This window comes from Temnothorax curvispinosus, unplaced genomic scaffold (genome assembly GCF_003070985.1).
Source record: "Temnothorax curvispinosus isolate PA1 unplaced genomic scaffold, ASM307098v1 QBEX01016584.1, whole genome shotgun sequence".
In the NCBI taxonomy this organism is placed as follows: Eukaryota; Metazoa; Arthropoda; class Insecta; order Hymenoptera; family Formicidae; genus Temnothorax; species Temnothorax curvispinosus.
The window spans coordinates 27,640-45,227 of record NW_020226364.1 but is presented as its reverse complement, the minus strand read 5'-3'; the positions used below and the strand labels follow the sequence as shown (position 1 = coordinate 45,227).

General features: G+C 32.6%; 2 protein-coding genes across 2 annotated transcripts; both read left to right on the top strand.

Moving 5' to 3' along the window:
- Positions 1-568: 568 nt before the first annotated feature.
- LOC112466831 (zinc finger protein 672-like) lies at positions 569-3,073 on the top strand. The gene is made up of 3 exons (XM_025035160.1): positions 569-826; positions 1,024-1,285; positions 2,175-3,073. The coding sequence occupies exons 1-3, from the start codon at positions 569-571 to the stop codon at positions 3,071-3,073; spliced, it is 1,419 nt and encodes a 472-aa protein (XP_024890928.1).
- An 8,654-nt stretch (positions 3,074-11,727) lies between these two features.
- On the top strand, positions 11,728-17,309 carry LOC112466830 (aminopeptidase M1-like). The gene is made up of 11 exons (XM_025035158.1): positions 11,728-12,251; positions 12,533-13,006; positions 13,184-13,367; positions 13,767-13,917; positions 14,052-14,133; positions 14,702-15,033; positions 15,526-15,809; positions 16,026-16,213; positions 16,355-16,672; positions 16,760-16,829; positions 17,181-17,309. The coding sequence occupies exons 1-11, from the start codon at positions 11,728-11,730 to the stop codon at positions 17,307-17,309; spliced, it is 2,736 nt and encodes a 911-aa protein (XP_024890926.1).
- The last annotated feature ends 279 nt before the right edge of the window (positions 17,310-17,588 follow it).

Sequence of the window (17,588 nt, the reverse complement as noted above, 5' to 3'; positions counted from 1 at the left end):
ATCCCCGAAAGCGAACCTACGACCAGCTAGCTCCTCCCATTCCACGCGGTTGCACCAACGACACGATTCGCAAGCGACCGAAGGGCCTGTCTACTACCGGCCCTAAATACAATTACGTATACGTATCTACTCGTACGGAGAAGGGTAGAGGGGAGAATACATGCAGCTAAACCAATGACCAAAATCAGGCACCACCTCCAGTACAGATTTAAAGCATGCATGAAATATACCTCTATCTTAGTTGATATCTTAACTCGCGACTATGCGGATCGGCGTACAACGATTCAAGGTACGCCTTGAAAAGACTTGGCACTGTGTGACAATCAACATCCGCGAATGTTCTGCAATACTTTGTGAAATGTTATAGTGCAACTTCAATTTCATCGAATATATTTATTGTAATCGGAAAAATATCACCACGTTCTAACGCGTTTTCTGAAAACATAGTTTACAAAGAGAACTGATCGATGAAGAACTAGAGTTTGTGAGGAGAATTTCAAAGTGTCCAGTACCTATCGAAATTTCAAAAAAAACTGCCCTACAGAAACTTTTAAAGAACGCGCAAGTGATGTATCCCATAGTATCGGAATACGAGGCAATAACAAGAAGAAGAAGCGAAGAACCAGAAAGAACTAGTTTATCTCAAAGATACCAAGTACAAAAATACTTAGCGCAAGGATATGTCAATTTAACCATGATTGGAAAGCCCAACTTCCTCATGAGCAGACCGTTCGTTCGAGCCGCTGGACTTCTTAAAGGAAACTCCATGACGGAAATTATCCCCGTCAATACGTTGCCCGAAGGAAACACATCAGTCATTCAACATGTATGTGGTGTAAAAACTTTTGTACAAATTCTATATTATTTTATTTAAAGAACTAAATTTTTCTGTCTTGAGTTTCTATTTAAAAAAAAATATTTTCGACGTTTGTAATAAAGTGATTTTAATGCGCACGTTAGAGTATAGAATATCTCACAGAATTTTAGTTTTAACTTAAAATCTATTAAATATTAATGTTCTAGAGTGTCATTGAAATTATCGACATTGGCGGTCGTCTTCACTGTCTCAATGGATCTATAAGCCCATCTTGTTGGCTGAAAATCATCACCTTGGCGACAGATTTCCAAAATTACAACGTTCTGCTCACGATTAGCAATGGCGGACTCGTGTTAAAAGCAATAAAAGACATATCATCAGGAGAACCGTTATTAATGTGGTTTGACGATTGTATTTCGACAATGTTAAACATTCCATTTTTAACACCGATAAATTGCAACATTCAAGGTAAGAGTCTTGGAAGAGAATTTTCCTGGTCTAATTTTTCCGCATGTCATCAATACTGGTTATAATCCTTCGCTAGTTTTCTGGCGACCATTAAATATCATAAAATGCAAAGTTAATTACAAGATTTCTTTATTAGCAAATTTCTTACTATATTGTTTCAAGAATCTAATCATTTCATAACACATTATTAAAAAATTGAATATTAATGAGCCATTTCGCTACTATTTAGTATTTTTAAAATAGTTAATAAAAAATAAAAAAATGTTTTTCAATAAAAATTTTGTAGTCTATATCATATAATCAATCTATCAATGTAAATTAGTGATGGCACTTCTTTAATTTAAACTTGTATTTATCATAAATCTCACCATTAATTTTTATTAAAAAACTAAGTTACAAGACTATCTCTAGCAAACAGAATTAAACAATAATAACAAAATAAGAAGCTTCCTTCGCCAGTAAATAAATATTATACAAAACAAAAGTCGTTTTTGTTCGACCCAACTGGCCAAATAATTAATATATTTAAAATTCACAACGTTTCAACCGCAATTCCGGTCCTTCTCAATAATAATCAACAATAATCTCAATAATAAACAATAATAATCTAAGTCCATAGTCTTACTATCTCATGGCTAGGCACTAATTCAATTCAATTTTCATTCAAAACAGATTTTAATGGTCTCACGGTACGGTACTCAAAAATGATCAACTTTAATGATTAAATTTAATGATAACATTCGCAAAAAAAGTAAACTCCAATAATTATAACTTACATAATTCTAAACTGCATTAATGTACGATAATAATGTAAATTAATAAACGCATTATTAAAAAATTGAATATTAATGAACCATTTATTAATAGACGATTGATTTAATTATTGCAGGTCAGGTTTACATGTGCCATAACTGCAACAGCTGTTTCAATTATCCAAATCCTTTGAAGCTGCATTTGGCGTTGGATTGCAACCGAATGGACAACAGTTACATTTGGATACTTTTGGCGAATAAAATTCTTAATTCCCCGAGAACGGATTTATCCTTCGGTCAGGCAGGCAGAAGCTTCACATTTGAGCTGAAACCCTTGCCCGTTTCCAGGCCAATAGCATTGCCGATCGGTATTCCAGCGTACCCGGTGCAAACAATTGACACTACCACCCGTTCGTTGAGGAACGATTCGCCGTGCTCGTCGAATCAATTATCGTCCGTGTCCTCGAATGGTCCCTCACCGGTACCCCCGTATTCCTCGGTAAAATCCCCGCCGGCAGAGATCTTACCGAGCACATCGACCTACGAATCGTCCATCAAGAATATGGAGAGAAATCGCTACTTGGCATTGAGGCCCTACGAAGCCCTGATGCATCGAGATGTCTACAGGAGTAGTTTCATACCCTACGACATGCATTCTAACATGCAAGCGGAATCCAAGAAGAAGGATCCCGCGGAAGTGGAGACACTTGCCAGCGACATGGGCAAATGCGGTGCTGGCTATAGATGCATTTTTTGTGATAAAATATACTCAAGAAAGTACGGACTGCGGATCCACATTAGGACGCATACGGGTTACAAGCCTCTGAAATGCGACTTTTGCCAGCACAGATTCGGGGATCCCAGTAATCTCAACAAGCACGTGAGATTACACGCGACAAACGACAGCCCCTATAAGTGCAATATATGCGACAAAGTCTTGGTCAGAAGGAGAGACTTAGAGAGACACATAAATTCCTGGCACTCGGAAAAGAGCGATACTAACGTTTCCAACGTCGAGGTCAATGACGGAAATTAGAAAACAGCGAATTTTGCAAGGTCTTTTATAATCTTTGACCGATACTGAAGAAATGTCATTGTCTGTGATAAATAGATTATTTAGAGAAAAACCGATAATCGTAAACAATGACATTTTTCTCTAACTTTAAACCGCGATTTTATATATTAAGATGTTAAATAGAAAAATATATTATTTTGAAACTAGTCATAAGAAATAATATCGTTCCTCGCTATTTCTTAACACATTCACAGCAACTATTAATCTTTCATCTCATTGAAAATTCCCCCGAATATAAATAATACAAATAAATAATTATAAATGTATTTTTGTAACTTAAATCAAACTATAAATCGCTTGTTTATGGATATAGCTTTATGCTATGCGCATGTTAAAAACCGATTCTCTATTATATATATGTCAATAAACAAAGTCAGCGTATTTTATTATAAGATTGTTGTTATTGAAAATAAAAACTTATATGCATCATAAATTTTTAGATGTTTTAAATGTATTATTTTCTTGCATTGTTATACGTTCTTTAAAGTTAGTGTTATTGCTACAATAGTATTCTCAGTTATTTGGGAAACTGAGAGTGTGCCCAGATAGAACAGAAAGTCACAATGAAGTCAAAATGACATCCAAATGATGGTATAAACAAAAATCGTCATTTTGCCATCAATTCAACATTATTTTGATTTTATTGTAACTTTCTGTTCTACCTGGACAACTCTCTCAGTCTCCCAAATAACTGAGAATACTACTGGGCAGTTCATAAATGAGAATAAGAGCTCAAAACTGTATCTTGAAATAAGATGCTACTATGAATTCTCTCTATGTTTCATTCCTTATTTCTTATTCCTCTCATTGTGCATGAGTCCCAATTGTATGAAAATCTCCTGGTGCAGCAATACGACAATCACCAATATTTTTTTGTACCTTCTCGATGCTACACGCCAATTTTCTTGCAAGTAATCTAAAATCATGATCCGAATATGACGAGACAAGTGGTTTTCATAACGTAGATATATTGTTTTATACACTGCATTATATAATTAATTGCAGTCACGGTTTTAATCAGAAAAATAAATATAGGTAGTGACCGCGACTGCGGCAGAAAATCATCGCGAATATTATTAGTTACTATCACATAATTCGATTAATTCATATACGTAATCGGTTTATAAAGATTCCATAAAAAAAAATAATACGATCGCACGAAGCTCTCACTTGACGGAACCATCGCACTATTGCAATATACCATATCTAATGAATTCCACATCAGATTTTCTATCACATTTGGAGATTTCGAAGTGGCAAATCCACCACTAATACGTATAATTAACTTTCGTCTACACGCTTATGATTAATCATGTAATAATTATAAATTCACTCACCAGTCGTTGCATCGCCTGCGTTGTCACTGATTGCCATCGCTACTCTGGCTAGAAAAAGAAAAGAGATAAAAGATAAGTACTATAAGTTACGGAAGGTCTATAAGAGTATTAAATCTTAAAAAGCCATTTACATCAACCGTCAAGATCCTTTTTTCACCATATCAAATATCGCTTCAACACACACAGACGTCCACTTTACCAGAGAGAAGTCGGGGAGAGGCCATCTCGGCCTTTTTCGTGGGACTGTCGAAAGCCCCTGTACATCGCCAGTACATCCATTTTCGAAATTGGTACTACATAGCCACGTTCATTTTCCAACACTATCGATAAAACATCATTTTGGTGCGCGTCCGTGCTACATCTGCAAATGTAATATATTATATATGATGTATATTATACATTTACAGTTTGCAGATGTACCACGGACGCGCACCAAAATGATGTTTTATCGGCATTGTCGAAAAGAGAAAAAGAGAGAGAGGGAGAGAGGGCTATCACTTCTATTAAATATTTATATATACGTAAAATATAGATAAATATATTAATATACAAAATAAGTTAATATTTATGGATACATGTAAGATATAAATATTCTCGATTGTAATTGATTGAGTATCAGTTTAATATTTATATCTTACAATGTCTTACACGTATCGATAAATATTAACTTATTTTATATAACTATTTATATCATATGTTAAATATATAATAGCCCTCTCTCCCTCTCTCACTTTCTCCTCTTCTTTAATTTTCACACTTTTCATACAGCACAATGTCCAAAATCGAGACATATAAGTCTTTTAGCCATTTTTTCGTAAGACATCAAAAAAAATTTCTAAAAAATGTCTTTTAGACGTCTATGTCCCGCTTTTATACATGCTGTCTGAGTTATTTCAAATAAAAAATATGTATCTCCTATCAATTTAAAAATCCGAATACGAGACAATAAGCCTTTATGAAAAATTTTGTAAGTAAAACGAATAATTTGAGGAACAAGCAATAGAGAACATTTATAATTTTTAAGTATCTTGACGACCGACGGTTTATCGTCTTTCGGAGGCAAGAGACACGACACGAATTCCGAGGTTATCGTCTCGCTGCGACACGCGGACCAACGATTCTATTAAAGATTCGGATGTATCGCGCTTCGAATCATTTGTCTCTCATGCACAATTCACTTATTACCGATCGGCGATCACGGCACATTGCAGGAGACCCGTCAAATCACAGCCGGGAGAAGCGGGAGGGTGATATACGTACGGGCGTCCAGCACGGCACTCGGCGTTCATTTCGGCCATCCCACTCGTTGTAGTCGACACGAGAAGAAACATAATATTCGGCGTACATTCAGCTTGCAACACACGCACTCTGTAACCGGAGGATTTTGTTTTCGTTCGCGAGAAATACTTTACACGAGCGACAACGACTCGCCGCGACTCGTAAGCTTACATACCGACGATACCGACGTTCAACGAGTAACGTATTACTTGCGCGCGCGCGCCGCGCGGCGACTCGAGCCGGAAGCCCGAATCCGGCCGAATCACGTTCGGCTTTCGGCTACTCTCGCCGCCGGCCGCCGACGCGCCCCGACGCGGCACGCAGCACTTGGCAGGCGTGGCAGGCGCGATGCCGCGACCGTAGAATGAATCCGCCGATTTCAGAGCAGCGTACGCGTACGTTCAAATAAAGTCGGCGCGCGGACGATTATTTCCATCGGCGAGACGGCCTTGCTACTTGTTTTCGTCGACGCTCGGAATACCGTTACCCGCAGATATGTTACTCAATTTATTCTCCCGATGAATTTCAAGACAGGTGTGAAGTGTTTGCCGTGGGTGCTGTTATTCGGAACGCGCGCTTGTTCGCGCGATTGGCATTCCTGCTCCTCGTTTCGCGGGAATAATCAACGACGCGCTCAATGCATCAAGTGTATCAACTGTATCAAGTGTCGTGAATGAATGTGTCGCGTAAATCGAATCGCTCGCTCGAGGCGGAGATGTCGAGGCGAAGGTACCTGATACGGCAATTTGTTGTGAGTGAGTGATTTGCAGTTTCGTCGTGATATTCGCGGGTGATAAATCATTCGACCCGCTCCGGGCCGCCGTACGTTTGGACTATCGAATGTGCATGGCATTCATTATCTCGAATCGTGTCGTGTTTTGAACGTGCTGTGCCGAAATTGTCGTGTGATTATCCCCGATTCTTTTTGAAGAGCGGAAAGAAGTAACAACGTGAAATTGTATCGTGATTCAAGTAAGTGATTCAAGTAATGGCACACTGTGATACAACATACAACGCTCGTTCATGAATATTTCTTATTTTCGTGTATTTTGTGCCGCGTAATCGCGACTTCTCGTTGTGCAAAGCATGCATATTAATAGTACTTACACTATACTTACATTCGCGAGATTTACGTGCTCGATTCCGTAAAATGTGCGTACGACATTTAATCTTAATTGTGGTTTTGTTTAATCAACTGCGTATCTTTACTAACCGTCCACTTGATTCGCGTATAATATCTCGCGTCAAGATCTTCCAACATTTCATCGCCATTAACGCGACTGCAACGCAATGATAAAACGCGGAACGAATCGGGGCAATCGGCGTCGCGACTCCTTCAAATTTGCGCGAAAAATCTATGTTACCTGTTATATATTACAGAGTAAAGTACTTCCTTCCCATGGGTACGACCTTGGCGAGGTGGGAAAGCCCAGTACTAAGTACGAGGATTTTACCCAAGCAAAACTCTTGTTCTGCTTGGATAAAAATTCAAAGACGGGGAAGCTAACGTACCCTTGTCCGCCGATTTAATATTGAATGAACGAACCGCAGCCGGGGTTCGTCGCGTTTGTTTCGGGAGTGACGTTCAAGTAATCGGACTAAAGAACTTTTTTGAACGCGAGTCCTGTACAGTATCGCGCGAGAAAGACTTTTACTGAAATTAGTCCGCGCGCGTGTAGTTTATTATCCGCGAGTATTTCTTGCGAGTGTCCTGTGCAGTGAGAGGAGGAGGCCTGACGTCCTGAGAGGAGGAGGAGGTCTGGGAGAGACATCGGGCCCCGGCAGAGCAACCTTGAGGTGAATATAATCTGCATAATAATTCTTTTCCATTTATTTAGATTTGTTGTTTTATTTTGATAAGTTAAAAATAATTAGAAAAAGAGGAAAATTATCTAAAGTTATGTTCTTATAAAAGAGCTTTTTCGGTAAATAGATAATAATTGTACGTATTGCTAAATATTTCATTGAAAGACGAATTAGAGGCGCGTAAGAATTATCTTTTGAAATATTGATCATTCTGAACGCTTCTTTAACTTGAATCTTATGCTTGTATGTTACAGTATTATAGGAGCACCGTAGCTACGGAGCTGCATAACTCCGCCCGTTGCGCATCGGATCGGTGAGTCAATGAGACATTTTTTTATTGAGGTAACGAATCTACGAATAATCAAATATAGAGCAAAAATATATCTTGATACATGTCGGATTACAGTAAATTATAGTATGAAAATATTTAACATCTCGTAGATCCGTTGCCTTAAAATGGATACGTTAAAACTGATTATGGCAAATATTCAATCTTGGTCACTTGTTTATTGATGTATTGTGCGATTTCGCTTGAGGAAATCCTCGCACACATATAGCTTGCAAAGAGCTCATTATCGTTGAATTACGTTGACAAACCTTCGCGCGTTCTATATAAATATTTTTTTAAATAAAATTTTAAGTCCTAAATAAAATATTATATCGAATCAGAATTTTATTTCGCGAATTTAAGTTAGTAAATTACACAGTAAGTTAAATTTTCGAAATTTTTTTTACGTAGATTAATTCTACTTACAATTAGAGTAATAAATTAAAAAAAAAATACAAAGAAATAAGAAGTAAAGTAATCACTATCACAATTAAAGTAATGATTTTAAAAATATAAAATTTTTATTTAGATTTTTTATAAAATTATTTTTTTTTAAACAAAAGAGAAAAGTATAAGATATTGTGTAAAAATAAAATAAATAAATAAAAATTTCTGTAGATAGGGAAAAATTATGAATTAGTTAGGATTTGTGTTATTTATACCCTTCTATTCCTTTCCATATACTTAGCCAAGATTAAATATTATAAAAATCGATGCAAGGAAACAATATATAATAAAAAGGATAAGAAGATTTTGGTTTTATTATGCAATTTATTTTATAGAAAACGCGATATAATGGTTATTAATTACTATTTATTTTAACAAAGCACCGATTTTACCCTAATTTTTTGTAACCTATTCATCTATTTTGGATTGAGAAATTGGCTTTGTATCAATCAAGTAATATATGACGTGAGATTCTAATTATTCTGTTGAGAAACGCTGAACCTTTTTAAATTATTTTAGAATTGATCGTATAATACAATTATATATTCAATTTTACAGTAATATATATGAATATACACATCAAAAATAATTTTGGTAGAAAATGAAAAATATAATGAGATATATTTATATCAATATGTAAGTTTATATAAAGATTTGCATATATTATTCAATTAAGAACGCAATTATTGATTAATTGTAATATACAATTATATCAATTGTGCGGAAAGTTACTTTTTTTCGGATCTCACGTCATTTATTCTGTATATAGTGTATATCTTATTTGATATATTTTTAACATGCGTGCCGCATGAATAACATGCACAATCACGCATCTTTGTATTTTCGCGATCGGTTTTCGCGGTCAGTTTTTACATCGAGAAATTTTCTCTTATTAATTTTTTAATTTCGCTTACATTATAAATTTCAATTTTTCGCGGAGTATAATTGAGATTAATATTTATAACGCGAAGTAAAATTTTTTCTATACTTGATTACAATTTCAAATTAAAATAACGAGCCACAAGAAACGGTCAATCATTAGTATTCTCAAGCAAATAACGGTATTAGTGCATGATAGAAATATTTTTGATCAATGTTGTACAGTCAATTTTTATAGATTAATATTCTTTTGTAAATTAACTTCTTGTTGTGCATTTTTCGATACAATCAATGCTCACATATAATTCGAATCGAACGTAATGATATCTGTCAGCGATGATAATAATTGTCACAATGGAAGGAATTTTTCTCCTTTATTGATTTGGTCGAAATACGACCAGATTGTATATGGTCAGGAGTAACAAAAGTAAGTCCGATCTGGCCCGACGAAAGAAAATTGGATACGATAAGGTAAGTGGTCAATATTGACCACAATGGTGTAATGCATAAGGTAACATATAAATTGATTTTATATAATATGTATATACATATATATTTATTTGCCCAAAGTAGGGCTATTTAGAGTATTTTCTCTATATTTTGTCGCATATATACGAGATTAAAAAACCCCAATTAAATTTTAATCGCGCGCGTGTTAAAACTTCCAATTTCACATTTCCCATATTTAAAGTGATCGTGTCACTTTCAGGTATTCCGCTGGATTAACCAGCAAATCAGGCCTGTTACAAATCGCGATCTTAATTAAAGACTTGTATATTAAATTGTAACACGGGTAGGTAGGAAAATGGACAGGTAGGATTATAGATTGGAATACGGGTAAGTAAGTAAGGATACGGGTAGGCAGGGACAAGAGGATGTGTAAATCAGCGCTGAAAGCATCGCTCCATCTTTATTTGATATTCAACGTGCAACGAAAACAAAATGATGCTACAGCGCGGAAAGCGTTTAAAAGGAACGCAGCCTTATAGTGTGCAATGTCTAATTTAAATACTTTAAAAAGTTTAAGAGTATGTTTAATATTTCTAATAAGCAATGTGTTAGCAATAAGCTAGCAATTTAGTAACATATTTAATGAGACATTTCGATAAATTTCAATCAAATTGTATCTGCATTAAGCTTATAATCTACTGGTGTAAAATTTACTGATACTCGGCAACAAAAGAAGTGAGATAAGATATCACAAATAGGTTACAATGTAACTATAATGCCTTGAAAAATGAGTGAATCTAATTAATAATGCTAATTTTTTTGTGTGCTTTAAACTTATTTTGTGCTGTCGTGTCTCTTCTTCATGTTACAGTCTAATTTGATACATTTATTTACTTCATCTTCTGAGATATCTCTGAGATCTCTGATGATAGAATAAAAATAATTTATTTGAGTCACTTCTTGAAAACTTTTTGTTTAGCTCGCGCGGAAAACAAATACGTAAATGATTCCGTTAGAATACAAACAAGTATATATATATATATATATATATATATATATATATACACAGATACACATCATATATATCACAAATAATGTAATATTTAAAGAGATACCTACGTTTTAAAATTAAATAAATTTAATACAATTTAATCTAAAAATTTAAGAACATACGAAAAACCTTTCTAGTATATAACGAGTTAGTAACATGCTAGCAGTTTGATAGCTGTCAAATATTTAAATAATTAACGACAAATGTATCTGCAGTAAATATTCTAACGCACGACTGAACCGCGTAAAACAATTAGGTTTATATCTACAGAATATCCAGGACAAAAAGTTGTTTGTTAAATATGACATTTTGTATTTATAATAAGATCTGTTATTATCATTGTTAGTTTGCGACGACCTTGCAAAAGAGTGAGATCGTAATCGTCAAAGGTATATTTTCAGTAAATCTTAGACCGTCGTTTGTTTAGCTCGCGCACGGCCTTAGACCACGATTTCAGTAAATTATCTCGACATTATCTCGTTTCGCGGTAAGTGGTAAAATAATATTAATTATGCTTCAAAAAATGATATAACTTAATATAATAAAATAACTTTAATAAATAAGGTGAATTGTTAAAACTGTAAGGCTTACACATAGATTCTTTTGAAGAATAAATTGTCTGAATGTAGACACAGTTCTGCTTATTCAAAATTGTCATTTATAGAGTTATCAAAGTCTACGATGTTCCAATCAACATCAGTAGTCATATATTGCATGTTTTAGGTAGCGAGAAAACGATCAGAAATACATGAAATCATTTGCGAGTTTAGTAAAATACAGAATTTTAGATCAAGGTAAATTACAACAAGACAACAATAAACACCATTTTCAAATCTGAATCTAAACTATTATATTTCATTAATATAATTATTAGAATAGTAGAAAGGTTATAAAATAAATAATTAACATGTTTGTTACTATTTTACATAATGGTTGTCTATTGATTGGACAAAACTCTATGCTACCTTCATTACTAATTGTCAATTTTCTGTGAAGTAGAAACGTTTCTGCAAGTTCTTGAATGAAAAGTTGATGCAACATGAATCTGGAAAACATGCGCAGCACTTTAATATTCATCATCGCGGCAACCATTCTTACCGGTGGCAAGTCGCAAAATAATTTTAGCATTCCAATCGAATCCATCCGTTTATCTGTGAACTACATGGTACCGATTCACTACAACATAAAGCTAATTCCAAATACCCACATACACGATTCCAATAAGGCAAAGCCGTCAATTATAATAATAAATCATGGCCATGTTTTATTTGATGGCGAATCTAGTATAACTATAAATATCTTACAATCTACACAATATATAAAATTACATGGATTAAATCTGCTGATATCTCTTTCGATAAAGTTGTTTAAAGGAGATGGCTTAATGTATAAAATGAGTAAATTTACATATGGTTCTGAACCGGACATTTTAGTGTTTCACTTTAACGAAATATTATTTCCCGGGCTTTACTGCATGAAAGTGGATTACGTTGGTCGAATGACAGACGACGACACGGAAGGCTTCTTCAGATCTTCCCACGTAAACAAAAATGGAGATACAGAGTAAGTAGATGTGTTAAAACAAAGATTATTACATTGCAATGTTATCTACAATGTAATTATTACTTATATTTTTTTACAAATTGTTCCCGTAACAAAGATACAAAAAGATTTAAACTATATATGTCTTATAAAATATAATTAATATTATTATTTAAGGACTCTTTAAATCAATTTGTTTACTCCTATAACAGTTTTTAATACCAATCATACTGTAGTTAAAAAGTTAATTATTTCACAATAATATATATAAAGAAATTATAAAAATTAATAAAATGTGATAGGAACATAGTAGCAACACACATTCAGGCGACTGGAGCTCGACGATTATTTCCCTGTTGGGACGATCCGCAATTAAGAACCACATTTGCCATCTCTGTAAAGCATCACCGTAATTTTACAGCTTTATCCAATATGCCGATAAGAATGAATTATACAGATCAAGATTATACAGATCAAAATTATACAGATCACAGTTTAAAGTGGACACACTTCTTAACTACTCCTCCAATAGCCACTTATCACGTTGCGATTGCAGTGACGAATTATATCCCCATTCGCATTAATAAAAATATTTATTTGTGGTGCAGAAAATATCTTAAAGATCACTTTTTTGAGTTGGCAAAGCGAGTTATTGAAAGCGTCACGTCGCACTTGGAAACTGAATTTCAAGGAATAGAAATTCCAAAAATGGATCATGTTGCAATTCCAAACTTTCCACAAGATGGCACATCGAAGTGCGGACTCATTTTTCACAGGTAATATATAATTCAGAAAACATAATGAAATCTATCAAATGACTAATCTGTATTATTCAAAATTTCCGGAAATAATCATATACATTACTTTCCTGCGATTAATGTATCAATTAAAGTCCATAATACACGTTTACAACTTGATATAATATGAATTATACAAATTATTATAACATATAGGGAAATGGATCTTATCCATGATGAGCAATTAGATCCAGTAATGCGTAAAATAGAAGTCGCACGTGGTGTAGCACTTAAAATAGCATATCAATGGTTCGGTAACGCAATTAGTTCATCACGATGGTCTTTTTTTTGGCTACATGACGGTCTTGCCACTATATTCGCAGAAGAAGCTGTCGATAAGGTTTTTACATTTATCATCGCAGAAATATTAAAGACTATTAATTTAAACTTTTCATTCGTTTTTATTTCTACAAACTTAGATGTGGATATTATAGACATTCAAACTTTTACAAAGTCTGTATTAAGAGAAATTTGAGGCAAATTTTATAAATACATTTGAAACAGAATAATACAAAAATATCTTGTAAAAAATTTGTTTATTGATTAATTGTTTTGATATTTTTTATATTTATATTATATTTTAACAATTCCTTATTATTCCCAAACTTAGTTATAGAAAGTAGAAAAACTTTTTAACAAAGACGTATAAAGTGTGCAGCAGTACGCACTAGACCATATGGACATATCATTTGATCTAATACTGATATAAGTATATTCACTTGTAAAACTTTGTTTTTAGATCCTCATTAATTCTGGAATAATGGATTTCTTTATAGTTCGGAATCAATACGAGTCTCTTCATTTGGATTTTTACTTTAATATGAATCCCCCATTAACGAATAATCTGTCGGAGACCAATTCACTTTTCAATTTTCCTCGTTACATCAAAGGTAACATTATATATGTAATTAAACAATTATATTCAAATTTGCAAAAATAAATGTCGTTGAATAAGAAGAAAGAATGTAAAAAAGAAATTTAGTTTTATTATATTTGAATACACTTTATATATCTTTCATTGTAGCACCTATTGTTTTACGGATGCTCCAAAATGTAATGACCACTGAAGTATTCCGAAGTGGTGTTCGTTCATATCTATATAAGTAGTGAGTAACAATTATATTATAATAATTACATATTATAAAAACAGAAATAGCTATAATAGCTGCCAAATTTCCACAAAAAAATTTCTCATTTTTTGTTGCATTTTTTGCTACATCTCTGAATATTCTATAGTGTTATTCCAACACTTTCTTTTTTCTTGATTGTAAGTAAATTGTATCTAATCCTACTGTTTTGTATCCTTCTTTTTATTTTTAATTTTTCAACATTTTGTAACATTTAAATTTCTTCCTCTCGTCTTCCCATTTCTATAATTTTTATATCATTCCGCGAATTCCAATATTCTTTAACAAACTATTATTTTTAAAAGTTAAACTGATTAGATATTAAATTGCAAATTATTACAAATTATAATATAAATTATAATGTTTAACACAGATATTGTACAACATGTTATATGTATTTGTAATATGTAACTATAGTACAGACTACAGAGTATAATATATACAATGTAGAAGTTAAGTTAATTGTACTTTTATATATTTTTATATTCAATTGATAATATCATTAGTTGTCAATAAACAAACACTGTTAATAAAATTTTTAATTTAGCGTGCATAGCTCACTGGCTCCTTATCAATTTTGGTCCATACAAGAAGACCTAGCTAATGAATACCTGTTTAACATATCAAGATATGATTTCTCAGCTTGGATAAACAACAGGCATTATCCTATCTTGAATTGGACACAAAAAAATTCTTCCTACGGAACGATGAAGCAATGTCTTAACAAAACACATTACGGTAAATGGTGGATACCTACAAGGATAATTACAAAGTCTATTTTGCCTAACAATATCAGAATACAAATAAAACCACAAACGTTTTCATATTTGGATTACAATTTTCAAGATGATTGGGTAATGGTCGACATTCAGCAAGCTGGTAAATATTTATCAAAAAACTTATCACACACATTTCAATATTTCACGTGATCATACTTTCGTGTATTGAGTACTTATTGCTATTTATTTATAAATATCAAAAATATTCCACATGTTGCATAAAGAGAGGTATAGTAGTATATGATATAATTCTGTATAAAATATTATTTTATATGTATTTGAAATGGTATACATATTGTGTACTGTGTCAAAATTATTTTTATAATACAAAAGAATAAAATAAGTAAATAAAATACAAAATGCTATACATTTACACTTTAAATCTCCAATCAAGTTTTTTAAATTATCAGTAAAATAATCACTAAAATAGTAAGATAAATGTGCATAAATGTGCATGTAATCATTTCCATAGTAGGTATACTGCTTTGACGTTCTTGTAATATAAAAAACTGAAAGAAAATAATTGGGAAATATTTTTTTAAATTTAATCGCATGCATATAGATCAATACAAATCTGCTTATTGTACAACAGGATATTATCGCATTAGCTATGAAAATAAAAACTTGCACCAAATTGCACATTACTTGAATTCAGAAGAATATGAACATATAAGTGTCATCAATCGTGCTAAAATAATTGATGACGTGTTTCACTTCATGATTGCACGCCAGCTCAATATTTCTATGTTCTGGAAACTGACAACTTACTTACGGCAAGAGACAGATTACGTTGCATGGTATCCTATGATCAAAATGTTTGAATATGTATCGAATGTGATTCCATTTGATACAAACGCAACTGGTTTCAACATTATGGTATAAAGCGTATATATTATTTAATAAAAAACATAACTTATTAACTATTGTCTTTGTATAGACGTGTGTAATTTCAAAATTATTTTTTACTTCTTGTTTTATACATTGTATATTAAACATTTTTTGTACATGGATATTAATTTTATAAAAGATTTGAAAAACATTAAACGCGCGCACAGACATTAGGTACGTTTCTTATAATTTATGTTATTTTAGCAAAATTTGAAAGAATTGTTGGATGGACTTTTTGAAATACTAAAATCTGAAAACTTTATACCGAAGAATGACCTTACTATATGTTTAAGACAAGAAATCCTAAAATGGGCATGTACTTTCCGTCATGGTCCGTGCTTGGAAATGGCCAAAAGAAAGTTACTATCGCATTTCGACAATCCTCTAAGCATGTAAGTATCTGCAGTATACTCATCGCTAATTGAGCACATTTCTTGCAATTCACACCGTGCTAGTTACATTTTCTCACCGAAATACAAACAACAAACAAGATTTTTGTATATACGTTTTTATTTCTTTTTTCAAATTAATAGAGATTCACCAGAGTGGAAAGAATGGATATTTTGTAAAGGTTTATTAGAAGCAAATATATCTGTGTGGAACATCGTAACGCATAAATGGATGGGAGATAAACGATATGAGCTTCTACCATACGTAACTTGTACTCGATATTCTTCTATTCTTTTAGAACACCTTCCGTATATGTTCGATAAATGGAATCTTACGACACATAAAGATACTGCAATTATCCGTTCTTATATAAACATTTTTCATACATTTGTTACAAAGCATGTTAACAACTATTCTATCCTTACGAAGATTTTAGTGAATCTTGAGCGAATAAAACCCAAGTAATTATATTTTTTAATAAATAAACACTGCTTTTTTTAATAGATACATTTTTAATATAATTATAAACATCTCTGTTGCTCTTACAGAAATATCAGTATAATCTTAGCATTAACGGACATCATTAACCATGTATATTCTAAAAAACACCTTGATAAAGTAAGTGAAATAAAACCAAATATATACCACACGCGACGTACGCACACATATACACACACAATCAGAAGAATAAAGAAGAGAACATATGCGTACATATGAGTGTGTTAAGACGTACGTGTGTGTATGTATGTGAGAGGAAGAGAGGCGTGGATGGGAAAGAAATTTTACTTTTTCGTATAAATATATATGAATGTGCATATGGCATGTTCGCAGAAATATCATACGCACGTGCGCGATAGCACATAATTTACGTTAAAAACGTTTTTGTGCAATAATATGTTAAAATTAACTTTTATTGTGAAATAATCGTAAATTATTTAATATGAATGAAAAAAATAAATTTTGTTTCAGATACTCATTTATTTGGAACAACAAAAATACATAACTGATGAACAACAAATTGCAGAAATTCAACGCAAGATACAAATACGTTCGTCTGAAATTAAAGATCAAATAAATCATTTTCAATTTTTAGTTTGATCAATCTAAACTGAAAATTATATATTTATAAATTTTGGTGTATAGTATGTCGAATCATTTGAAAACAATAATGCGGCTAATATATTGATGCCAAATATCTCTTTTAATTTTGAATATTTTTGCTACATTTTTTTTTGTTTATTCTTAATTAGATATTACTTGTGAATGTTACTTATATTTTTTTTATTAGTTTCATTAGTAGTTTTATTAGTTTCATATTATTAATATTACTATTGTTCTTGTATGATTTGATATATTTGGTATATTTCATATTATATT

Excerpts from the sequence above, each read along its gene's own strand:
- LOC112466831 (XM_025035160.1), top strand. The coding sequence starts at position 569 with ATGTATCCCATAGTATCGGAATACGAGGCAATAACAAGAAGAAGAAGC. Across the intron at positions 827-1,023 it reads ACACATCAGTCATTCAACAT|AGTGTCATTGAAATTATCGA; the intron begins GTATGTGGTGTA and ends TTAATGTTCTAG. Across the intron at positions 1,286-2,174 it reads GATAAATTGCAACATTCAAG|GTCAGGTTTACATGTGCCAT; the intron begins GTAAGAGTCTTG and ends TAATTATTGCAG.
- LOC112466830 (XM_025035158.1), top strand. The coding sequence starts at position 11,728 with ATGAATCTGGAAAACATGCGCAGCACTTTAATATTCATCATCGCGGCA. Across the intron at positions 13,007-13,183 it reads TGCGGACTCATTTTTCACAG|GGAAATGGATCTTATCCATG; the intron begins GTAATATATAAT and ends TATAACATATAG. Across the intron at positions 15,034-15,525 it reads GGTCGACATTCAGCAAGCTG|GATATTATCGCATTAGCTAT; the intron begins GTAAATATTTAT and ends ATTGTACAACAG.